This window comes from Rhincodon typus, chromosome 19 (assembly GCF_021869965.1).
Source record: "Rhincodon typus isolate 14 chromosome 19, sRhiTyp1.1, whole genome shotgun sequence".
Lineage (NCBI taxonomy): Eukaryota > Metazoa > Chordata > Chondrichthyes > Orectolobiformes > Rhincodontidae > Rhincodon > Rhincodon typus.
Genome location: NC_063350.1, coordinates 56,204,093 through 56,230,173, shown reverse-complemented (window position 1 = coordinate 56,230,173; position 26,081 = coordinate 56,204,093). Strand labels below are relative to the sequence as shown.

Genomic DNA, 26,081 nt, shown 5'->3' with positions numbered 1-26,081 from the left:
AAGTGGATAATGAGATGCATTCAGAGAGTTATGTTTCTAAGGTTTTGGAGTAGAACTGTAGCTCAGCTTGTGGGTGTTGAGGTTGGTTGGCTCACCGAGCTGATTTGTTGTTCCGCAGACGTTTCGTTACCATGCTGGGTAACATCCTCAGTGCAGCCTCCGATAAAGCGTCGATGTGTTTTCCTGCCTGGTTTTTAAACTCTGGGGTCCGTTGAGATGGATTGCCTCACTTCCGGTTTTCCTTCCCACATAGCATGCTTCGTGGAGTGCCATGCTTCCAGGAATTCTCATGCTTGTCTCTGCCTAGCTTGTCCCAGGATCTTGGTGCTGTCCCAGTCGAAGTCGTGGTCAGTCCACATGGACAAGGCGAACCATGACTTCGACTGGGACAGGCTAGGCAGAGACAAGCACGAGAATTCCTGGAAGCATGGCACTCCACGAAGCATGCTATTAATAAACACACTGAACTCGACCCCACATACATTCCACTACGAAGGAAAACCGGAAGTGAGGCAATCCATCTCAACGGACCCCAGAGTTTAAAAACCAGGCAGGCAAACACACCGACGCTTCATCGGAGGCTGCACTGAGGATGTTACTAAGCATGGTAACGAAACATCTGCAAAACAACAAACCAGCTCGGCGAGCCAACCAACCTCAACAAGAGTTATGTTTGCAAGGAGCAAAACACGGATGGGGAAGATGGGCAGAGGCAGAGAAGGAAGAGGATGTCAATGTGGTTGAAATAGACAGTCGTAGGGATTGAAAGGGTATGGAGTCAGAAGCTGAGTTCAGGGTGAAATAGAACACAGAAGTGTAATCTGGTTCAACTTCAGACAATGATGGGTGGAAGCACAGGTGGTGGCTGGAGCCAAAGCTCAATGGCTTTAACCTTCCTGTAATATTTAATTAGCTAATATTTAATTAGCTAATATTTAATTAGCTAATATTTAATTAGCTAATATTTAATTAGCAAACATTTCTTTTCATGCAGTATTGGAAGTCAGACAAGCAGAATGAGAAATCACAGACAGTGCAGGGGCCAAAAGAGATGGTAATGAGATAGAGCTGGGTACCATCAGTGTACACTTGGAACCTGATGTATCTTTGGAAGATGTTGCTGAGGGACAGCATATAGATATGATATCAGTTGGTGGGGGGTACACCAGAGATCATAGTGCAGGAACTGGAAGAGAAGCCATTACGGTGAGTTGTCATCTGTGACTGTTTCGATAAGAATGGATCAAGGTGAGCGCAGTTCCACTCAGCTGGGAAGCAGTAGAGAGGCATTGGAGGGCGATGTTGAAAACAACTGTAGGCAGATTGAGGAGAGTAGGTAAGGATCATTTATCTTTGTTACATTCACTTTGGACATAACTTAGGATGCTGATAAGGGCTGTTGCAGAACTAGGTCACAGATAGCAACCTGAAGATCAAATCAGTGCAAGTGTCAAAATCCATCAGATTAAGACGTTGGTGTGTATTTGTAATTCTTTTTCTTCTTTCAGATTCAGTTTGACATCACCAGAATAAAACAGAAGATGAAGGAGCTGGCTGGTTTACATGACAAGTATTTGAACAGGCCAACACTGGATGACAGCAGTGAGGAGGAGCATGCAATAGAAATCACCACGCAGGAAATAACACAGGTCTGGCAGTAAGGCAGCATCAGTAAGAGTGGAGAGATCTGGGGGTCAGAAAGGGTGTATATCCTCTGCTTTAATCAGAAACTAACTGTAGAATTTTAAGCACCACTCAGTGTATAAAATCAGCGCTAATTCTTCTCCCTTTGAGCCATCTATTATAATCCTACTTTTCTGGTCACTCCCATATCTTCTGACATGTCTGTTTGTCAGGCAGCCCACGGGAGTCTGGGACATTGAAATTATTCCAGATTGCGTTAGATAAATTTTTGATGGGCAAAGGAATGAACTGTCATGTGGGGCAGACAGGAAAATGGAGTTGAAACCACAACTGAAAGGGCTAAATGGCTTGCTATGGCACCCAAGTCCTTTTGTTCCATGTGTTCCTTTCCAACATTATGAACATAACTTCGGGATTGCTGACTGCTGCTGCTACAGCGTTGTTGGCTGCATTTGGATGGCTTGTTTCACTTGTGCAGCAAACTCGCACCTTGTGTGCTGCCGCTGCACATCTACTTTGCTCAAAAATCCTGCTAAGCTCATTTCAATTTACAGTCTTGATTACCAGAATGGTGAACAACAGGCACACAGTCTCCAGCACAGAAACAGCCCATTTGACCTAACAAGCATTTGATAGCATTAATGTTCCATTTGAGCTTCCTGCCACTCTATTTACTTCATTTCGCTTTGACATCTCCTATTCCTTTCTTCCAGGTCTACTTAATTAAATTCTCCTTAAGGGCATCTTTGCTAGTCAGATTAGTGCTATGCTAGCAGATTCTATGTCCTCACTACTTTCTGCATGAAACGGTTTCTTCAGAATTCCCTATTGGATTTATTGGTGGCTATCTTGTACTTATGACCTTAAGTTTTGCTCTTCCTCACATTGGGAACACAATTTTAAAGTCCCTTAGATCACCACTTGGCCATTTTTTTTCTAAAGGAAAGAGACCAAGTCTGTATATATTTTCCTTATGGCAATGTGTTTCTAAATCCTTCAAAGAATTTTTAACACTTCTCCCAGTGCTCTAATCCTTTGTAATATGGTAACCAGAAGTGTATGCATTACCCTGAACGTGGTCTAACCAGGGTAAGTTAAAGAACTGGCTGGCAGACAGAAGACAGGAACAAACGAATCATTTTCCGAGTGGCAGTCCGTTACTAGTTGGGTCAGTGCTTGGGCCCCAGCTACTCAATATATATTAATGATTTAGAGGAGGAAACCAGTTGATGGTGTTTACTAGGGCTCTCGAGGCTTTTGTTAAATTCCCATGTAAAAGTAAAGTGCATGGGGTAGGGTAGTGTACTGACAATGATAGGGAACTAGTTGGCAGTCGGGAAACAAGGAATAGGCATAAACTAGTCACTTTCTGAGTGGCAACCTGTGTCCAGTCAGGTTCTGCAGGGATCAGTGCTTTGACCCCTGATAAGCACGATATAATGTGGAGGTGCTGGTGTTGGACTGTATTGGGCAAAGTCAGAAGTCGCACGACCCCAGGTTATAGTCCAGCAGGTTTATCTGAAATCACAAGCTTTCAAAGCACTGCCCCTTTGGTTGGTATGGATGAGTTGGACTGAAGCGTCTATTTCCATGCTGTACATCTCTATGACTCTGACAGACCATTTCAGAATCATGAGCTGTTTTTACAGTCAATAGGGAGGAATGTTCCCACTTGTGAAAAGATTGAGAACAACAGTTTTAAAGGAATTAGTACAAGAACCAAAAGTAACATGAGGATACATTTTTTACATGCAGCAAGCGCTTAAAGCCCAGAACTAACTACTTGAAACTGATGTTAAATTCAATAAAGGCATTCCAAAGGGAATTAGGGGATTATCTGAAAGGGAACAACATGCAGGGTTACAGTGCAAAGGCAGGAGAATGGCACTAAGTGAGATAACACAGTGTGGAGCTGGAGGAACACACCAGGCCAGGCAGCAAAGGAGCAAGAAAGTTGACGTTTCGGGTCAGGACCCTTCTTCAGAATTTCTGCCGTGTTCCTCCAGCTCCACACTGTTATCTCTGACTCCAGCATCTGCAGTTCTTACTATCTCTGGCACTAAGTGAGATACTGATTTGGAGTATGGCACATATAGAAAGGTTTGACTGGTTGAAACAATTCTGTGATTGTGATTTTTTTTTTATTGAAATCAACGTCAGTTCGAAGTGCAAAGCCTCCTGAAACACAACTGCACTGTTTGCAATCATCATGTCACAGGGGAGAGATCTACACAAGATATTGACGATCAAGTTACACCTAGTTAGTGGCTTTAAGGTATTGAGAGTGAGCAGGAGCAGGAATGCTGAAACAGCCATCATGTACAAGGGTTTTCCTTTTAAAATAAGGATCATTTGGCACTTCAAATTTCATATTCTCCTCCTAATGAATGGTTAGTTGGCTGCAAGACATAAAGACTCAGGGTAAAGAGTAGGTGTACAGCGCAGCCAAAAGGTAAACAGCACAGACCCAAACAATCAGTACGAGACCACTGGGTTCACAATTTATATCTTTGTTTTGACTGTGGAATCAAAAGGCGCAATATCTAAATTTGTGGTGTATCAGTGCGGGGGAAAAGTTAAAATTGAACAGGACCTTTGTTGCATTCGGTCCATAGCCAGGACAACCTTCCTCAGATCAGGTGACCAATACGGTACACAATACTCACCAAGGCTCTATACAATTGCAGCAAGACATCCCCACACTGTACTTGAATCCTCTCACTATGAAAACCAACATACCATTGGCCGCCTTCACCACCTGCTGCACCTGCATGCTTACTTTCAGTGACTGATGTACAAGGACACGCAGGTCTCGTTGCACCTTTACCTTTTCCAATCTATTGCCATTCAGATAATAATCTGCCTTCCTGTTTTAGCTACCAAAGTTGATAACCCCACATTTATTCATACTATACTTAATCTGTCACGTATTTGCCCACTCACTCAACATGTCCAAATTGCACTGAAGCATTTTTGCATCCTCCTCAGTTCATTCTCACACCCACCTTTGTATTGCCTGAAATCTCGTAGATATTATACTTGGTTCCCTCATCTAAATCATTAATCTATATAATGATTAGCCACACCACACTAGGTTTAAGTCCAACAGGTTTATGTGAAATCACAAGCTTTCGGAGTACCGATCCTTCGTCAGGTGAAGCGACTTCTAAGTGAGATAACACAGTGTGGAGCTGGAGGACCACACCAGGCCAGGCAGCAGAGGAGCAAGAAAGTTGACGTTTCCGGTCAGGACCCTTCTTCAGAATTTCTGCCGTGTTCCTCCAGCTCCACCCTGTGTTATCTCTGACTCCAGCATCTGCAGTTCTTACTATCTCTGGCACTAAGTGAGATACTGATTTGGAGACCTGGCACATATAGAAAGGTTTGACTGGTTGAAACAATTCTGTGTACCTTTTGCCAGCATTTTTCCCATATCCCTCTAAACCCTTCCAACTCATATACTCATCCAGATGCCAGGGATTGACTCGATCCCTGCTGTCTATACCTGATATATGCTTCCTTCTTTTTCTTGACCAGAACCTCAATTTCTTTAGTCATCCAGCATTCCCTACACATACCAGCCTTGCCCTCCACCCTAACAGGAACGTACTGTCTCTGGACTCTCATCATCTCATTTTTGAAGGCTTCCCACTTCCCAGCCATCCCTTTACCTGAGAATACCCGCCCCCTGCAATCAACATTTGAAAGTTCTTGCCTAATATCATCAAAATTGGCCTTTCTCTAATTTAGAACTTTAACTTTTAGATCAGGTCAATCCTTTATTTTAAAACTAATAGAATTATGATCTCTTGCCCCAAAGTGTTCCCACACTGACACCTTAGTCACTTGCCCTGCCTTATTTCCCAAGGGAAGGTCAATTTTTGCATGGTACGCTCAGATACTGAATAAGAAAATGTTCTTGTACACACTTACCAAATTCCTCTCCATTCAATCCCCTAACACTTTGGCAGTCCCAGTCTACGTTTGGAAAGTTAAAATCCCCTACCATTACCACCCTATTATTCTTACAGATAACTGAGCTCTCCTTCCAAATTTGCTTCTTCGTTTCTCACTGACTATTGGCGGGTCTGTAGTACAATCCCAATGAGATGATCATCCCTTTCTTATTACTCAGTTCCACCCAAATAACTTCACTGGGTGTATGCCCTGGAATATCCTGCCTAAGTCCAGCCATAATGTTGTCCCTTATCAAAAACGCCACTCCCCTCCTCTTGCCCCCTTTCTATCCTTTCTATGGCACCAATACCCTGGAACATTAAGCTGCCAGTCCTGTCTGTCCTGAGCCACATTTCTGTAATAGCAATGATATCCCAGTCCCATGTTCCCATCCATGCCTTGTGTTCATCTGTCTTACCTCTGTTAGGCCTCTTGCATTGAAATAAATGCAGTTTAATTATCAGTCCTACCTTGTTCTCTGCTTTGTTCCTGCCTGCCTTGACTGTTTGACTTGCCCCTTTTTTTCCAACTGCACCAGCCTCAGACTGATCTCGTTTCTCATTATCTCTCTAGGTCGTTTCCTACCCCCACCTCCCCCCCGCCCCACCCCACCCCCACCCCCCAAACTCCCACCCCTCAACCTGCCTTGTACATGTACACACAAGATTAAATCCTCCCCACCAGTGTATTAGTCCCCTTCCAATTCAGGTGCAGTCCATCCTTTTTCATGCAGGTCACTTCTACCCCATAAGAGATTCCAATGATCCAAAAATGTGAATCCTTCTCCCTTACACCAGCTTCTCAGCCACACATTCACCTGCTCTATCCACCTATTCCTATTCTCACCATCATGTGGCATCAGGAGTAAGCCACATATTACTACCTTCGAGGACCTACTTTTTAAATTCCTGCCTAATTTCCTGTATTCTCTCCTCAGAGCCTCATTTCCCTTCCTATGTTGTTTGTTCCAATGTGTACAATGACCTTCTGCTGCTCCCTCTCCCCTTTGAGAATATTTTGCATCCTCTCCCAGATATCCTTGACCCTGGCACCCAGGAGGCAACATTCTGATATCTTGTTGCCAGCCACAGAAATGTCTGCCTGTGCCTCTGACTAGAGGGTCCCCTATCACAATCTATCACTTGGAACCTGATGTATCCCTTGTTATAGTAGACCCTGTCTTGGTGCCCGAAACTTGGCTGTTGGTGCTAAGTTCCCCTGAGAGTCCATCACCCCTACATTTTCCAAAACAGCATACTTGTTTGAGGTGGGGATAGCCACAGGAGACTCCTGCACTACACCCTATAGGTAATTCGTCTACCCAACTTTATCTGCAGTTTTTCTACCTTCCTGAAACTGCCATTCAACACGTCTCCAAGCTCCTGTATGTTCCTTGTTGCTTCTAACTGCTGCTCCAACGTATCCATGTAATCCAATAGGATTTGCAACCAATCACATTTCCTGCAGACGTAACATTGAAATCCTCCCTAATCTTCCACCTCCAACAGGAAGAGCACATCACTCCACTAAAGGCCATTTCTGCACTTTAACAATCTACAGACCCAGAAATTAGCACAGTCTTACTGGTCTAGAGTAACTTAGTACCTATGTTTACACTTAAACAAAAAGTTTAATCCGGAGATGGATCTCAACAAAACATATAAACAAACAAAAATCGCCCTACTCCTAATGTAGATTTTAAAAAAAGAGTATGGTTAGATTTTAAAAAGGAAAACCCTTAGTTGATCGGTGCTATGAAGCGATACTGAGTTTTCTCCAATGTCAGCTGTGAATTTCACTTTTTGTTTATTTTTCTTTAGACTGAACTCCTGTGTGGAAGGTAGTAGGAACTAAACAACATAGGCAGTCAGCTGTGCAGGTTCACGTCTCCTCTCAGCCTTTTCCTTTTCCAAGGAAAACAGTCCCAACATCAACCTTCATAACTGATTTTGTACCAACTTTTCTCTCTAATCAATATTGCCACTTCTCCTTAGCTTTTCTTGAGCGTTATTTTGGGCAGACAGAAGATCATTTTCAATTCTTGTCTGGTTTGCATCAGCTTTCTGTTCATGTCATAACATCAAGATCTTCCTGTAAAAATGATTGCTTCTGGATCAGTGTTTACTTTGTGTTTTGCTCTTTGAACCATATAACCTCCAGGAGGGGCATCAGTTAGCTCAGTTGACTGGCTGGTTTGCAAGGCAAGATGATAAGCGTGGGTTAAATTCAGTGGTATCCAAATTATTGGAAAAATTTCTGAGGGACGGGATTAATCAACACTTGGAAAGGAAGGGATTGATCATGGATAGTCAGCATGGACTGTTAAAGGGAGATCCTGTCTGACTGACTTAATTGAGTTTTTTCAAAAGGTGACTTAAATATATTGATGAGGTTAGTGCGGTTGATGTGGTTTACATGGACTTCAGTAAGGCCTTTGTGAAGGTTCCACGTGGAAGGATGGACCAAATGGTAAGAGCCCATGGGATCCAAGGCAAGTTGTCAAATTGGATCCAAAATTGGCTTACAGATAGGAGGCAAAGGGTGATGGTGGAGGGTTGTTTTTGTGATTGGAAGCCTGTGACCATCAGTGTACCAACTGGGATCAGTGCTTGGTGATCCTTGCTGATTGTTATGTATGTTAACAACTAGGATGTGAGTGTAGAAGATTTAATTAGTAAGTTTGAATATGACACAAAAATGGGTTGTGTTAGTATGGAGACTGGTCGCAGGCAGCAGTGTGACATTGATCAGCTGGTAAATTGGGCAGAACAATGACAGATGAGCTTTAACCCTGGTAATTGTGAGGTGATGCATCTTGGGAGCTCTAATAAGGGACAGATATACACAAATGAATGGTAGGTCCCTGGCGAGTACAAAGGAAGAAAGGGACCTGGGTATCCAAATTCATAGATCCGTGAACATGTCAACACAGGTAGACAGTGTGGTGACGAAGGCGTACAGGATACTTGCCTTCATTATCCCGGGTGTAAAATAAAGGAGCAAGGAAGTCTAGTTAGAACTTTATAAAACATTGGTTAGGCCACATGTGGAATACCAATTGCAGTTCTGGTCACCACATTGATTGTAGGATCTGATTGTATTGGAGAGGGTGCAGAAGGAGATTCATCAGGATGTTGCCTGGGGTGAGAAGTCTGTTATGAGGAGAGACTGGATAGGCTGGGTTTCTTTTCCTTGGAGCAGAGGAAACTGAGGGGTGATCTGATTGATAGAAAATTTTGAGAGGCACAGACAGAGTAGATCATGAGAATATTTTCTCCATGACAGACTTAAGAACAAAAGGCATAAGTTTAAGGCGAAGAATAAGCACTTTAGAGGAGATCTGAGAAAGAAAATGTGGTAGTAGAAATATAGAACGGGCTGTCTGAGAAGATGGAGGCAGGTACGCTCGCAATATTTAAGCATGTGGGCAACCACTGAAAACAAAAAACTGAAAGAACTTCGGATGCTGAGCTTTTCCAGCAATTTCTGTTTTTGTTTCTGTGCACTTAAAATGCCAGGACACAGGAGGCTGTGGACCAAATGCCGGTAAATGGGTTTAGTACAGTTTAATGTTTGTTGATTGGCATAGACACGGTGAGACAAATGGCCTGTTTCTATGCCATATGACTCTACTTCCCAAACCGGTTGAGGTTACCATGAAGGACTCTCCTCAACTTCTTCCCTCACTTGAGGTCTGGTGACGCTCAGGTTAAATCACACCAGTAGTCTCTCGTCAATGAGAGAGCAGCCCTTATCTTTACCTTTGTTTTTAAACCCACTCCATTTTCTCCAAGCTAACCCAGCTTCACTTCAATCCATCTTATTTAAAGCTAGTCCAATTAATTTTATTCTTCAACCCCCTGCTCGAGAGTGAATTACCTTGAGTTCAAGCAGCAAGATCAAACAACCTGAGTAAATCTGAAGCCAGGATGAAAACTCTCTAGGCATAATTTCATCAGAAAGGAAAGTGGTTTGTATGTAGAAAGGGAGAACAGTTCAACAAGCCGCGAGCAGCCATGGGACTGTATCACAGTGAAGCTTTCAGCAGAGGAGTGGGGAGGAAATCACTTGGAAAATAATGTCAGACAGTGGCAATATGAATGCAGTCAGATTTTACCATGTACAGTCTGTATCAGTGCAGATACCTGCACCAAAGGTCAACTGAACTGTTAACATAGGAGGGTGCGAATTTCAGCTGAAGATTGTTTGCTGCGATTTTGGCAGCAGAAGCACTGGGAAAAATGGTATTTGTGCCATTCCTTCAGAGAATTTGCGATTGAATCATAGAATCCCTACAGTGTGGAAACGGGCCCTTCAGCCCAACAAGTCCACACTGACCCTCGGAGCATCCCACGCAGACCCATCCCCCTATAACCCACCTAATCTACACATCCCTGGACACCATGGGCAATTTAGCATGGCCAATCCACCTAACCTGCACATCTTTGGACTGTGGGAGGAAACCTGAGCGCCCGGAGGAAACCCGAGCAGACATGGGGAGAATGTGCAAACTCCACAGACAGTCGCCCAAGGGTGGAATTGAACCGGGTCCCTGGCGCTGTGAGGCAGCAGTGCTAACCACTGAGCCACCATGCTGCCGATTCTTTCTGCTAGCGTCATGGCAGACAGTTCCGGTTGAAAGTGATATCAGCGAGGCATGCTAATGTACAGTGTGCAGATGTATATCAAACATGTATTGTTAAAATCTTACCTATTAGCTGACTCTTTCTTCAACCAGAAAGCAAACGATTCATTTTGGCATGTCTATTCCACTTTTGTACAGTAGATACGTTTCTCTACAGTAACAACGTTTCCCTCGTTTGACATTTAAAACAGTACTGAGACATGGATTGGATGTCCTAACCTTCCTGTTACTGCCCCTTTTCCTTTCAGATGTTCCACAGGTGTCAGCGAGCGGTACAGAGCCTGCAAAGCAAATGGCGCAGTTGTACAGAGCAGGAAGAACGGGTCCTTCGAAATGTCGTCACTTCTCTGGCACAAGCCCTTCAAGATCTGTCAACCAACTTTCGGCATGCTCAGTCCAACTATCTCAAACGTATGCGGCCAAGGGCTGGGAACCATTTTAATCTGAATGCTATTGTTTGAGCATCATGGGCCCTCTGTGTATATCAATGTGAACAGTGTTCTGTAGGACATGGGAGGATTTGTATTGACTAATAAATGGAGGTAGCATCAAATATCTTCATCAAATTAAAACTGATGTTACTAAAATTACGTTAGCGTTAACAGTTTACGAGCAGAAGAATTGTTACTGTAACTGCTCAGATTACTTTGGAGTTTCAGTTGTTCCTTCATTGAGACTGTCAGAGTATCTTGCAGTATAGGCAGCCATTTAGCACCCCCTGTCTGCAGAGTTTTGCCCTTGGCAAGTATATACATGCTGTTGGTGGTTAGTAAATTTACATCCAAATCCTTTTTGGGCAGAGAATTCCAGATCAAAACTTTCTGCGTTTACATAAAAATATCTGTTTTTCTTGAATATCTTAAAATTGTGTGCTGCGGTTACTGATCCTTCAATTTTCTTATTTGCTGTAACAAAGTTACTCAAATTTGAACACCTATTATACCTCTATTAAAAATTCTAGATCATATAGTGAACAATCAAAACTCTACAAGATATAGGAGCAGAATTAGGCCATTCAGCCCATCGAATCTGCTGTGTCATTTCAATCATTGCTGCTGTTTTTTTTTCAGTCCCATTCTCTTGTCTTCTCCTTGATTCCCTTACTAATCCTATTCTTGTGTTCTTCAATCTTTCCACACAAATATGATCAATCTACTCTTCACCCTCACTTTAGTGTCGATATTTTTTCTGAAGTGCCATGTCCAGAAATGGACACAAAACTCTAGCTGAGACCTAAACAGATTTATAAATATTTAGCCAAGCTTCCTTTTTTATACCTCAGAGATTTTTGGTTTTACAAACGTACTTGAAGGCTTTGAAATGCATCTTCTGGACAGCATATGTAATATTTTGGAAGCCCTGTAACAGTTGCTCTGCTTAACAAGTGTGTGCAAGTATTCTGACATTCTTGAGAGAAATCCTACTCACTTAGTAGAATGTGATGTGAGCTGACATTCATTGTGCACGTGTAGAATGAGTGAGGAATTGTATACTGCTGGCATCCATTTATCCCAGCAAGATTCAGGAATTCTAGGGGAATGGACAGAATTTGAAAGGGGTTCCTGTTGAACCCTGCTAAATAGGATATGCTTAATCAGCAGAAGGGACTAAAATAATTGTTGTTATTCACATGCTGCATGTTTGCACCCTTCTGTTTATAGCATTTTTGTTTATGTGATAGGTTTGAAGAATCGAGAGGAAAGGTCCAAACACTTTTTTGATACATCAGTGCCACTAATGGATGATGGTGAAGACAACAACCTTTATGACAAAGTGGGTACATTAATCATCAACGCTATGCTGCAGAGATACTAATCAAACAATATTATTGTTATTATCTGAGATTCATAAGGAGAGGCTGAATTGGCTGGGGCTATTTTCCCTGGAGCGTTGGAGGCTGAGGGGTGACCTTGAAGAAGTTTATAAAATCACGAGGGGCATGGATAGATTGAGTAGTCAAAGTCTTTTCTCCAGCGTAGGGGAGTCCAAAACTAGACAGCATAGGTTTAAGGTGAGAGGGGAAACATTTAAAAGGGCACTAAGGACCCAATTTTTTCACGTAGAGGGTAGTGCATGTATGGAATGAACTGCCAGAGGAAGTGGTGGAGGCTAGTACAATTACAACATTTAAAATGCATCTGGGTGGGTATATAAATAGGAATGGTTTAGACTGATATGGACCAAATGCTGGCAAATGGAACTACTTTAATTTAGGATATTTGGTCAGCATGGACGAGTTGGACTGAAGGGTCTGTTTCCGTGTTGTATATCTCTATGACTCTTTATTTAGTGGCACAGTCCCCATTGCCTTAGAGTGGGATGTATCAGTTTGAACATAGTTTACCTGCTATGTGTTATATCCAGCATACTAGGGCAATAAATAAAAACAAAAATGGCAGATTCTGGTAATCTGAAATATAGCAGAGAATGCTGGAGAAACTCAGCAGGTCTGTGGACAGGGAAGCAGAGTTAAATTCGAGTCCAGAGACGACCCTTCAGAACAAGGGTAGTGGTATTCAAACGATCACCAGGACTGTTGTAGCTCCCCATTGAATAGACTAATCAAGACTGCAGTGCAACTTGCTATACTTAAGGGCAGCCAATATTTAGTACCAACTAACCTTAGACCTCTTGGAAACAAATTAGAAAGGTTTAAAAATGCCATAACTAATTGAACATTAATAAGTTGTTATTTACAGATTTCCTTCCATATGTTTGTTCTTGCATTCCCTGCACATTAATGAGGTGTGAACCAGTGAATAAACACTGCTGTTGTTCCTTCCCAGAATAAACTGAGCATTTGAGATACTATATCTACCAACTGTGAAATTGAGGTTAATGTGAACTTTGTTAGCGATTATTGCTTTGTGGCCGCAATAAATGACTTTACATTTTAAATGTGGATAATCTTATGTTGTGGGGCCTGTGGCACAAAGATGGAGTGCAAGATTGTTCAGGGCTAAGCATTTTGAGAGTTATTATCTAATTGCTGTTGCAATCTAAGTATCCAATTTAAGACAATAAGAGCAAAGTACTATGGATGCTGGAGAAACTCAGCAACTCTGGCAGCAGTTGTGGAGAGAGAGAGACAGTTAACATTCTGAGTGCAGAATGACTTCTTCAAAACTGAAGAGGACTAGAAAAGTATATGGTGTATATGGAAATCAGGACTGCCATGAAAGCGTGGGTTATGACTTGTAGTCAGATAATAGGTGCTTCACACTGTTTCTGAATGTTTTTATCCAAGTGGCCTCTGTGGCCCTCACCCACTCTTTTGCACTGTGAAAGTGTAATGCTACTGAGTTGGTATTGGCTAAAGAACTAAAGATCCAGTTCAAATGCCACTACAAGATTGTGAGAATTTGAATTCAGTTTAAGATCTGGAAATATAAAATTGATACCCATAAAAGTGACTTTGAAACTGTCAGTTTCTGATGGGAACTGACCTTGATCACTGATGTTGTTGAGAGAGAGAAATCTGTCCTTCTCAAGTCTTATCTACAGATTAGTCTGGTTCCACACTAACATAATTGATTTTCATTCCCTCTGAAGTGACTGAATATGTCATTTAATTCAGGCTACAAGGCAATTAATGCCAGTTGTCTTTGGGATGAGCACCTCCCAAGAATGTAGCAAGGGAAGGTGTGTGCAATTTACTAAAATTTCCTGTTGTACCCTGTCCATGATTGATTTAACTGTACTAAAGGTATCTGCGTAGGCCTTATATTCCTTCTCTGTTGTATTCACAGGGTTTTACACACGATCAGCTGCTCCTGGTGGAAGAGAACACTTTGATGGTGGAAGAGCGAGAAAAGGAGATCCGACAGATTGTGCAGTCAATATCGGACTTGAATGAAATTTTCAGAGAGCTGGCCAGCATGATCGTGGAGCAGGTTGGTTGATTTTAAAGAAGCATTTAGATGTAAAAATAAAATTCCTTTTCAGCTTTGCAACTAGAAGGAAGGAATCATGCGCACATACATGTGTTTAACCTCCGGTGTTTCCCAGTTTCAGCTTACCACCACCCCACACTCCCTGACCCCTCGCCAGCTCCATATTCAACCCTGTGCTTTATACACCATCAAATCGTGTTGGCAGTGATCAGAGCTTGGAATTCTTCCAGGAAGAAGGTGGCCCACTTTACTTGGCCCATTCTGGTATAGGGAAGCCCAATTAAACAGCCCTTCAGGGCAAAGTGAGAGTGGCAACACATTACTTCCAAAATTAAAAGTTCTTCATGGAATCATTTTCCCACCCCAAGGTCTTCTTGCTTACCCAGTTTCACTTTGTCAACACCCTGCAGCATTGGAGCATCCTGTTGGCCAGTATGTTGCAAAGGCATTTTGAGACAGTATGTTGACAATCCAACATGCGAGAAGGCCATACTAGACTTGGTATTAGGGAATGAGCCAGGACAGGTGATCAATGTTTCAGTGGGAGAGCATTTTGGGCTTAGTGGCCATATCTCCATAAGATTTCGAGTAGTCATCAACAAGGACAAGAGTGGCCCTCGGATGAAGGTGTCTAATTGGGCAAGGACCAATTATATCCAAATTAGACAAGAACTGGGGAATGTGGATTGGGAGCAGTTATTTGAGCGCAAATCTACGTCTGGCATGTGGGAGGCTTTTAAAGACCAGTTGACTAAATTGCAGGACATGCATGTCCCTGTAAAACTGAAGGATAGGAATGGCAGGATCCACGAACCATGGATGACAAGGGAAATTGTAAACTAAGGAAAACAGAAGCATACGATATGTCTAGGCAACTACAAACTGACGAAGCCGTTGGCGGCTACAGAGAAAGTAGGAAGAAACTTAAATGCAGAATTAGGAAGGCTAAACGGGACTATGAAATGCCTTTAGCAAACAGGGTCAAGCAGAATCCCAAGGCTTTTTATTCATATATTAGGAGAAAGAGGATAGCAAGGGAAAGAGTAGCCCCCTGCTCAAGGACAAAGGAGGGAAGTTGTATGTGGAGCCACAGGAAGTGGAAGAGATCCTTAATGATTCCTTTGTATCGAGGAGAAGGACATGACTGATGTTGAGGTCGGGTGAGTGTGTGAATACTCTAGAGAATGTCAATATATTAAAGGAGGAAGTTTTGGGTATCCTAAATTGCATTAAGGTAGACAAGTCCCCAGGTTACTGCGAGAGGCAAGGGAAGAGATAGCTGGGGCATTAGCAGATATCTTCATACCCTTTTTGACCACAGGCAAGGTTCCAGAGAACTGGAGATTAGCCAATGTTGTTCCCTTGTTTAAGAAAGGAAGCAGGGATAATCCAAGAAATTATAGGACGGTGAGTCTGACATCTGTGGTGGGAAGCTCTTGGAGAAGAGACTGGGGGACATGATATATGCACATTTGGAAGAAAATGGACTAGTTAGCAACAGGCAGCATGGTTTTGTATGGGGAAGGTCATGTCTCACCAACCTGATTGAATTTTTTGAAGAGGTGACAAAGATAATTGAGGGAAGAGCTGTGGATATAATGTATATGGATTTTAGTAAGACATTTGATAGAAGTCATTTGATAAAGTCCTATGTGGCAGTTTGATATAAAAACTAAAATCACTTGGGATTCTGAGTGGGCCAGCTGGATAGATACAACATGGCTCGATCATAAAAGACAGAGCGTAGCAGTGGAAGGGTGTTTTTCAGAATGGAGACTGGTAACTAGTGGTGTTCAGTCTTAGGTCCTCTGTTGTTTGTAGTATATATAAACGATCTGGAGGAAAATGTTGGTCTGATTAGTAAGGTTGCAGATGACACGACGATTGGTGGAGTTGCTGATTGTGCTGATGATTGTGAAAGGATACAACAAGATATAGATAGATTAGCGACTCGGGCACAGAAATGACAGGTGGAGTTCAATCCAGCCAAATATGAAGTGATGCATTTTGGACGATCAAATTTAGGTGTGAATTATACTGTAAATGGCAGAACCCTTAGGAACATGAACATTCAGATGGATCTGGGCATGCAGGTCTACAGTTTCCTAAAAGTGGCAACACAGGTGGCCAAAGTGATTAAGAAGGGCATATGGCGTGCTTGCCTTCATCGGCCAAGGCATAGAGTACAAGAGTTGGCAAACCACGTTGCAGCTTTATAAAACCCTTGTTAGGCCGCATTTGGCGTATTGTGTGCGGTTTTGGATGTCATGTTACCAGAAGGACGTAGAAGCTTTGGAGAGAGTGCAGAGAAGGTTCACCAGGATGTTGCCCAGTCTCCAGGGCATTGACTGTGAGGAAAGGTTAAAAAGACTAGGATTGTTTTTATTGGAAAGACAGTGGCTGAGAGGAGACCTGATAGACATCTACAAAATTATGAGAGGCATAGATAGGGTGGATAGTCAGAGGATTTCTCTCCGGGTTGAAGTTTCACTTACAAGGGGGCACAGGTTCGAGGTGAGACGGGGAAAAGTTTAAGGGAGATGTGCAAGGAAAGTTTTTCATACAGAGAGTAGTAGGATCCTGGAACACACTGCCAGAGGAGGTGGTGGAAGCAGGCATGTTGGCGACATGGAAGAGGCATCCGGATGGTTATATGAATAGGGAGAGAAGAGAGGAAGATGGACCGAATAAGGGCAGAAGGTTTGTTTTTTGGGTTAGTCAAGGCATGATGATCAGCACAGGGCTGAAGGGCCTGTTACTGTGCCGTACTTCTCTTTCGTATCTGATAAAAGTTTGATTAACCATACAGCTGCCTCACTTTATATATTCATTTTCAGGGAACTATCTTGGACCGAATTGATTATAATGTGGAACAGTCCTGTATTAAAACGGAAGAGGGCTTGCAGCAGTTACAGAAGGTATAATTCTGTTTCTACAGGAGTTATTTGTTATAAGTGATACGCAGGTCTCTGCAGTGAATATAGTGAACGTACTACAGAAGACATAATGTATGAATTTGCTTGTATCGTTATTGATTTGATGAAATGACTGGGCCACTAATTTAGATATCTTCTAATCAACCTGTTATAACACACCTCTGGAGCAGGTGGGACTTGAACCCAGGCTCCTGGTTCAAAGGTAGGGATACAGCCACTGCATCACAAGACCATCTCCATTACCTGGGGTTCCAAGATCCATCATAACTAGCAATCGGTTGTCAAGCTGAAACCTTTATTCTGTTCTCCTCTCCAGTGTTAATCAGACCGTATTCTTAAATTCAGCAAGACCTGAGGGAAACCCATCTCTCAGTTCTCCTGTCCTCTTTCTTTCCTTGCCACTGAACTAATATACGGTACATAGGAACAGAAGGAGGCCATTCAGCTGCTTGAGCGCATGCAGCCACTTAGTTAGATCATGATTGCTCTGTATTTTAGCTCCATTTACATGCTTTGATCCATGTCCCTGATATCCTTACCTAACAAAATTCTGTCAGTTTCGATCATGAATGCAACTATTGTCCCATCATCCACAGCCAAATTTCCCCTACCCTTTGTATGGGGAACTGTTTCCTGATTATCTCTCTCTGTTTCTCCCTCCCTTTCTTCCTGCCCTGCCCCCACTCTAATTTATCATTTTCACTTCTTGTTCCTGACTGTCCTAGCAGAGGGCACAGTTTCAAAGCTTCTCATACTGAATCTTTTTAATATTTTAAATGCCTCTTTCAGGCCACCCTTCAACTTACATTTCATAATCTAACCTTGTGTAATTTTTTTAATGAAGGGATAAATTGTACAGGCGCTTTACATGGTAAATAATAAAAGATTATTTCAACTGATCAGTGAATCAGGACCGAGTTAGGATGCTCATTAAAGGGGAAGTTGGTAGAAATAGCTTTCCTTATTACTTTTTAAAATACGGAATCACAGCAGCTTGTGAAGCGGAGTTGATCAGATTTTAAAAAATTTTTCCGTGGAGAATAACACTTAAAAAAAAAAGACGCAGGATGGGAATGGGATTAGAGTCAGTGGCTTCATTATTGAGCTGTTGCAAGTGCCGTGAACTTGAAATGATGCATCACAGGGTATGTATGATGGTACATAAACAAGTTTTTTTTTTAATTTCAAAAAGGTTCTTACAGTTTGCTTTCTAATTTTGCAGGCAGAGCAATACCAAAAGAAGAATCGAAAGATGTTGGTCATTCTGATCTTGTTTGTGATCGTAGTTGTTCTCATTGTCGTGTTAATAGGTGTCAAATCAAGGTGATTGGCAGAAACTCCCCTGTGGCAGGAGCCAAGAGGAAAATTCACTGAGTTGGTGATTAAAAAATAATGTCTGCGAGGGGGAGCTGTGGAACAGGATCAGATTCCCTGAATTCCTTCACTACAGAAAATCAGGAATGTACTGTGATTGCTGTGTTGTAAATTGAATTTGGGGAGTAGGGGATGGGGGAAAGGTGTGTTCTTTCTCGCTGCTGTGAGCAGTACTTGGATTTGCTTCTTTCCGCTTTTCCTTCTCCAGCTGATGATGTGCTCGTGGCCTGTAACTAACTGATCTCCCATCTTTGAGGACACACTCGGCTTTACAAGGAGCATCATCGGTGTCTCAAGGAGCGGAGTTGGGGGCTGGTGCCTCACTGGTTGCCTTGAGCACACCTGGTTCCTCTACCTTCCCTTCCTTTCAGTGCACTAATGTATGTGTTGCAACAGTTCTGATTTTTGTGTAATGAACTTTGTTTCTGGAGGAGATGACTTATAACCAATCTTTGTATTTATAGTTGTGTCCAATTGTGACCATCAAAAGCAAAATCATTTAAGACTTTAATGAGCAAACAATTCTTGAAGGTGTACGTGTTGTTTAACTTTATTGTCCTACTTTCTGCTTGGCATACCGTGTGCACGTTGGAATACACAGCAGTCTGCGCTTTCACTTTGGGTTGTCAAGGTAGATCTTCCCCTTGCAAAAAATGGCAGCAGAACAGTACAATGGCAGTCCGTGTCTGTAATTTGTTACTGCCAACCCCTGGCCCACCAAAGCCGAGAGAGGGAAGAGAAAGTGTCAGGATGAGTTGTAAAGTTGACAGAGTCTTATTGATGGCTTCCCAAACTGTGGAGTCGGAGTTCTGAGGTAGCACTGGTTGAGACTGAACCGAGGTCCCTTTAAATCCACAACTTTTTTTCTAACGCTGGGCATGGCCTATCTTTGAAGTCTTATTCCTCCTCCGGAAAAGCCAAATTTTTTTCCTGCAGTTTATACATTTCTCATGGTACTTAACCTCAGTTCGTTTTAGCTTTTTGAAATCTCTGCCCTCTTTGCTTTCTCAAATTGTCCATCCAACCTACCTCTCACTTGGATCATGGCAAGTTTCAGACATCAAAGTGAGGTCATGTTGGGGAAAGGTTTGGGAAACAGTGTGCTCGGCTGGCTCGAAGATGTATCGGGGACAGAGATCCCTACACTTCTGGCCACTGTTGGTGATTAAAATACTGAAATAAGAATGAGTTTGAAAGCATACAAGGCATAACCAATATTACCAAACAAGAAGAAACATGAATAGGAAGGAAAATGTGTGATGCTTTATTTAACAGTTGGTGGTTGGAATAGAGTTAGTTGGGCTAAAGTCAGGAAAATATAACAAAATAGGAGATCTTTATTTGAAAAACTGAGGAATTTCACTCAGGTCATCCAGACTTTCTGTAATGGTCAAGGACCTTTCAACTTCTGTTTGTCTCTTTCTGCAGGAGTGAGACTTGGACAGTGTGTCGCTTAGTTGGGCGGCACGGTGGCTCAGTGATTAGCACTGCAGCCTCACAGCGCCAGGGGGCCGGATTTGATTATACCCTCGGGCAACTGTCTGTGTGGAGTTTGCACATTCTCCCTGTGTCTGCGTGGGTTTCCTCCAGGTGCTCCAGTTTCCTCCCACAGTCCAAAGATGTGCAGGCTAGGTGGATTGGCCATGCTAAATTGCCCGTAGTGTTTAGGGACGTGTAGATTAGGTGGGTTATAGGGGATGGGTCTGGGTGGGATGCACCGAGGGTTGGTGTGGACTTGTTGGGCCGAAGGGCCTGTTTCCACACTGTAGGAATTCTGTGAAAAACTAGGAATTCTGTGAAAACCAAATTGTGCAATGTGATTAGTAGATTGGCTCCAAGTGAGCAGAAAGCACTTCATATTTGAGCAGGTAGCATGTAACTGATGATATTATCATCAAATCAGGTGAATATTGGGACTTGGTGGAGAGATGTGCTTTAATTTGAAACTTTATTAACACCACCACAGTGTGGGGCCATAAACCAAGTGATGGGAGTTGGTGCCGAATATCTCTGCTTTTCTACATTCTCCAGTGAGAATTTTTTTTATTGTTCTGTCCCTTGTATTTAAGTGTTTTGATGGACCAGAACATTTTTTTAAAATTTTACCTTTAATATAAATGGAATAAACAGTTTGGAACACTCCAGCTTTTATTCCCTTTGTCTCAAGGGGAAGAAGTGTTTGTACCTAGCTTGTGACCTCACTGTTATGGCTCCCATATGCATTTGGTTCAAATGTAATGGGTTTGATTTGTGTTTTTAATAACCTGGAGTTCTTCATGCATGTGAGCCCCATTTCCAGATAATGGGAATGAGCTGAATGTACTGCCTAAAGTGTACTTAACAGTATTGTGAAACTACTTTAGAAGACATTTTCTGAAGGGAGCATACATTTATAAAGATGTCAATTAATTTATACCATGCTCATGGGCACCATATTGTCTATTTTATGACCTTGGATGGGAATTTTAATTAAAGACAAATGGTTCGTAGCATTACTTTATAACTGTTGGGTTCTAGTCTTAACTCGTTGAGTAATGGCATACAGGAAATAGAATGAGGTTGCAGTGAATGCAGAGTAATGGAGAAACTTTGAGGTGGTGAAGGGATGCAAAGTAGATCGAAACAGACAATTTTTAGTAGCTTAGCAATCTGGAACAAATAATGTAGATATACAGTTAAACATAACAGATTTGATGCAGAGAGTAAAGATTGCTGGACAGAGCTAGTGATTGTAGCAGGGACTATGCCAGCATTAAAGAATGGATTTGATAGGTCGTTCAGTGAAAGACAGGAATAATGTGATTGTGGAAAAGAGGCAACCGATGGGAGCAAAATGAGCATAAGGATACTGCTCAAGTGGAGGAATAAACATCCACATGTACTGGTTGGACGACAAGTTTTTAGTGGCAGAATTTCTGCTTAGTTCCATATGATTTGAAAAGGAAATGGAGGGAAAGAAGAGACTGAGTTTGGATGTAATTGAGGGGGAATATTGGATTGAGAGAGACAAACTGCAGCAAAAGCAGAAACAAACTGCAGATGCTGGAGATGTTCAATTTTAAAAGTAAATGCTGGAAACTGTCCCTCAACAAGTCAGGCAACATGTGTAGAGGAAGAGAGCTAGAATTTCAGATCAGTTTCTGATGAAAAGTCATTCACCTGGACCATTAACTGTTCCTTTCACTCCACAGGCACTGCCCAACCTGCTAAGTTTTTCCAGCATTTTCTGTTTTTATTTCAGAGACTGAAAATCCTGGTAAGAGTAAAGATTAGCAACTTAAAAACTAAACTAGACTTAATTGCTGGGATAAGCTGCCCCAAGCATCCTGTTGTCTGGAATATTCTGTCGAATGGGCTCAGCAAAATGAGAAAATGGCTACCTCAGTACTGTTGTAGACATTATTGCACCTTATTAATGATCTGAAATTCTATATCGTGGTATGATTTTCTTGTAGTTCAGGACACTAATTGTGCATGTAAAATATGAGGCCTCTTTAATGTAGCATTCTGTTCTGGGACTGCTCCGATTCACAGCAATGTAAAGCACCCACTGAGTGCGTGAGGTGGATTTCCCTGGCCTGCTGTAGTTGCAGGTGACCAGACACAGCTGGACATGTCATTAATGAGGGCCAAAAGCTGGAAGTTGTGTAGTGTGCAGTTCAACTGACTCCCCAGAGCCGCCACTCCAATTACAAGGGACAAGTCAGGTGTGTGATGAAATACTCTTCATTTACCTGGATGAGTGAAGCTCCAACAACACTCAAAGCTCAACTGCATCCAGGACAAAACAGTCCATTTGATCATTGCCCCATTCACCAGCTTCACTCCCTCTACAACCAACACAGATGAGCAGCAGCGTAGACTAGCTACAAAATACACCGTAGCTACTTGCCAAGCCTTCTTAGATAGCATCTTCTAAACCATGACCTCTAACAGCCAGAAGGACAGTACATGGGAACTCTACCTCTCTTTGCCACTTATCATCCTGATTTTGAACTATAATTGCCGTTTATTTACTTTTGCTGGGTCAAAACCCTGGAACTCCATTCCAAACTGCTCTGTGGGTATACCTACACTACAAGAACTGCATTGATTATCCACCTTCTCCAGGGCAACTAGGGATGGATCATACACCCTGAGTGTATTGGACAGTAACAGATGGAATAATGGACACAATCATTGCACCTTATTTGAATGCTGAAGTTGGACTGCCTGGAGAATTTGCCCAACATTGCATTGGAAATTGTGGATTCTTCATAATCCCCAAATGGTGGGGATAGCAAGGAAGATTCATGGATTTTTACATGGATTGGGCTGGATAAGCACAGTGTCTTATTCCAGACTTGATGTTCTTCTGTTTGAAGTGATAGATTACAAAGTGGCAAAAAGGAAGAGGGAGTGCCCGTAGAAGTGAAAAGGATCAAGGTTAGTGTCTCTGACGGCACTTGCTGTATTCCCTGACTGCTGGTTCAGCATTGAATATCTAAATGTTTTTAGACAGTAGGGCAATATGATGGTTGATCCTATAAACTGCACAGCTTGCAAATATTTCTTTGCTGTTAGCAAGGCTTTATACAATATTCATCATAGACACAGATCATTTGGCTAAACACTCCATCCTGACATTACTGCCACCTCAACTTGAGCCTCCTTCCAACGTTCCTCACCTAATTTTATCAGTGAAACCCTTTGTTTCCTTTTCCCTCATACATATCCAGCCTCACTTCCAGCATATTTATACTAGTTGCCTCAACCAATTCCTTTGTAGTGAGTTCCACATTCTCACAACCTCTCTTAGGTTGAGAAGTTTCTTCTGAATTCCCAATCAGATTCTTGGTAACTATTTCATGGTCTTCTCGTTTGGCTGTTCCCCACTAAAAAATGCTGAAGTGTCTACTCTACTAAGACTTTAGATAATTTTAAATGATTTCTATCCAGCTACACCCTTCAGCCTTTTCAATTGAAAAGAGACCCAGGCTTTTCATTCGTTCCTGATCATCCTTTGCTCCCGAGGCATCTCTTCATATATAGTCAGCCCATCTTAAATTAGTTATAGCAACTTAATTGTTGTTTCAAGAGAAGATTGTGTTTCAGTGCACTTTTCAGTGAGTGCACATGCACAAAAGACTTGTATGATTGCCTGCATCTCTCAGTAGGTATTGTCTGCTATACATTGCAATCCACAGGTACTTTTCTAACATTGTCCACAGCATTATCCCTGCAGCCTTACTTTGGTCTTCTGGCTCTGAGCATGGGACCTATCTAAATTTAAGGAGCTGCAAAAATTCCACTAAGAAGGAATTGCTTTTTGTTTGGAATGTTGACAATGTGAAAGTGGTCCATTGCTGTGTAAGTTTGCTCCTTTTAAAAAGGAACTCAGTGGTTACCTGTTTAGGATTAATTTTGAACACTACAGGGATAAATAGACACAACAGAGAAAAAGATGGTTCCTGCATTGCCTCCACCCATGGAATTGTGCTAGAATCATTGCAGATGGAGAAGAGAACGCATGGTCAAATTGCTATTCTGAGGTCTTGATAGCCTTGTGGGGGAAAGAAGGTGATGAAACTTTATACTCAAGATTATGTGGTAAAAATCATGAAAGAAGGGATTGTAAGTGCAGGATTGGGAGCATTGACAGGCTAAATGGCTGTTACCTTCTGCCATGTGCGGGTGATCTATCTGTACGCTGCAGATGGATGGTTGTATCAGAAGGTAAATTTCCCAAACCTGGGAACATGGTTCAGAAATTAGGCTGCATTCCTTGCTTGGTGAATTTACGAGTGACTTGATGTAACTAATGGTGGGAAGTAGACATTATATTTGAGTGAACGCTGAGCGGATCTCCACCTTTTCATATCAAGACTGCAAAATGCCTCCACCCATCTTCCACAGATGTATACAGACTATTGTGTACAAACAAGCGAAGGAGCTGAAGCCATTTGACTGGTTAGGTGGACATAGTTTCGAGTTATTGCGAATCCATGTGACGAGAGCAAGTTTTCATCAGTCCCCTCACGACACCACTCACAGCTGCTTATGTGAAGCTAAGAGCCACACAAACTTAAAGGTATCTAATAAAGGGAAGGGATTAGGTGGTAGAGTCCTTGCATACTTATTACTGAAGATGGCTTCTCTAAGATGACCTTTGAACTATTGCTGTCCAGTGCTAATAGCCCTCTGTAAACAGCACTTCTCCAGATCTGTTCTCCAGCAGTTAGCTGGTTTGTACCATTAGGAGCAGAGGTGGCTTTCTCTACAGCGCTGCTCACAGGATCTTTGTCTGCACTCTGCGAGTGACAAGAAGTGAGTTCAGGCTTGGGATTTTATTTTGATGTGGAAACTGTTTCATTTTCTTAAACAAGGTGATGACTGAAGAGGTGTTATTTTACAAAATGCTTAAATACATGAATTCTTGTTTTGATTATGTTCCTGATAAGCAGCCAGTTTCAGTTTAGAGTCTAATTGACTATTAACCCATGCAGCATTACTAGTTTTTGCAACCTGTTTGAAAGACAGCTTAACATGTTCTTGTGCATGAGCTATGTGGTAGAAAAATGATTGTGCATCCCATCTCTGTGCTGCACTTGCTTTTCTTTGTGTGGAAGGTGGAAGTAATATGTCTGATATAATATGTCAAACAATTTATTGGTAACACTTGGGTGCTGGTGTGAGATCAGACATTAGTATGCACTAGCTAACTTTGTATGGCTTGCGCATAGTTCACTGTTCCTGTACATTTACAGTACTCAGTCAGTAAGAAAGGAACTGGCCCTGTACTCTTAGTGCAGAGTCCTGGAACACAGAAGTTGTATCTCCCACCATGATTGAATAAAATTTTACATAGCCTCTCTTGTAGAAGGGAGCTGTAATAATGGTTGGGATAATAAGGGATGGGATACATTGCCTGGTGCCCCTTGTTATACAGTGTGAACTGTACAAAATCCTTATATTTATATTTGTATAGTCTAAGAACTGACCTCAAATGGAAATACATGTTGTTTGTGTATACTTTTGCTTGTTTTTTTTTGTGTAAGCTGCAAATAACAATAAAAAGGAATTTGAAAAGCTTCAGCTACTGTAGTTTTTTAAACACCCGATGCAACACATTAATATGTACTGGTTTCAGTTGCCAAAAGGGGTTAGAGAGGAACTGTTTACATTTTTTCCCTTGGGGCCCCTATATTTCCTTTTCAAATTTTCCCTTACCCAGGAAACACTCTGTCTGGATTGTAAAGGCCATAGCCATTATGCTTTCAGCATTATGAATAATGGTCTGTGGTCTCTCTTCTGGCTGTAATTTTCATACATTTCTATATAGAACAAACATATAGCTTTGAGGGATGGAGTTAAGAGAGAGAGAGGGAGTGTGATCTGGATAAATGACTCGGTGACACCAATGGCAATGCACAGATCTTTAGAAGCAATACAGCAGCAATGTTCAAGGAAGTGATTGAGATGGGGGGAAAAGAAACATTGAACTTGAGAGGCAAATGCTAGCATCAAAGAAGTTTGTTGTTGGGGCATATTAACAGCCTGTCAACCTTTAAAACAAAATGTCAGTTAACAAATTGGTTCGAGACAACAAGGTGCAAGGCTGGATGAACACAGCAGGCCAAGCAGCATCATAGG

General features: G+C 42.1%; 1 protein-coding gene across 3 annotated transcripts in view; it reads left to right on the top strand.

The window, feature by feature from the left end:
- The window catches only part of stx16 (syntaxin 16), a 45,309-nt gene extending 19,786 nt beyond the window's left edge, over nt 1-25,523 (top strand). For all 3 annotated transcript variants that reach the window (XM_020522370.2, XM_020522369.2, XM_048608640.1), the window contains 6 exons: nt 1,509-1,649; nt 10,495-10,657; nt 11,928-12,019; nt 13,996-14,139; nt 16,977-17,057; nt 18,298-25,523. In XM_020522370.2, coding sequence (XP_020377959.1) covers nt 1,509-1,649; nt 10,495-10,657; nt 11,928-12,019; nt 13,996-14,139; nt 16,977-17,057; nt 18,298-18,402 — 726 coding nt within the window. In that variant the 3' untranslated portion in view covers nt 18,403-25,523. The remainder of the gene's footprint in view (nt 1-1,508; nt 1,650-10,494; nt 10,658-11,927; nt 12,020-13,995; nt 14,140-16,976; nt 17,058-18,297) is intronic.
- Nucleotides 25,524-26,081: the final 558 nt, after the last annotated feature.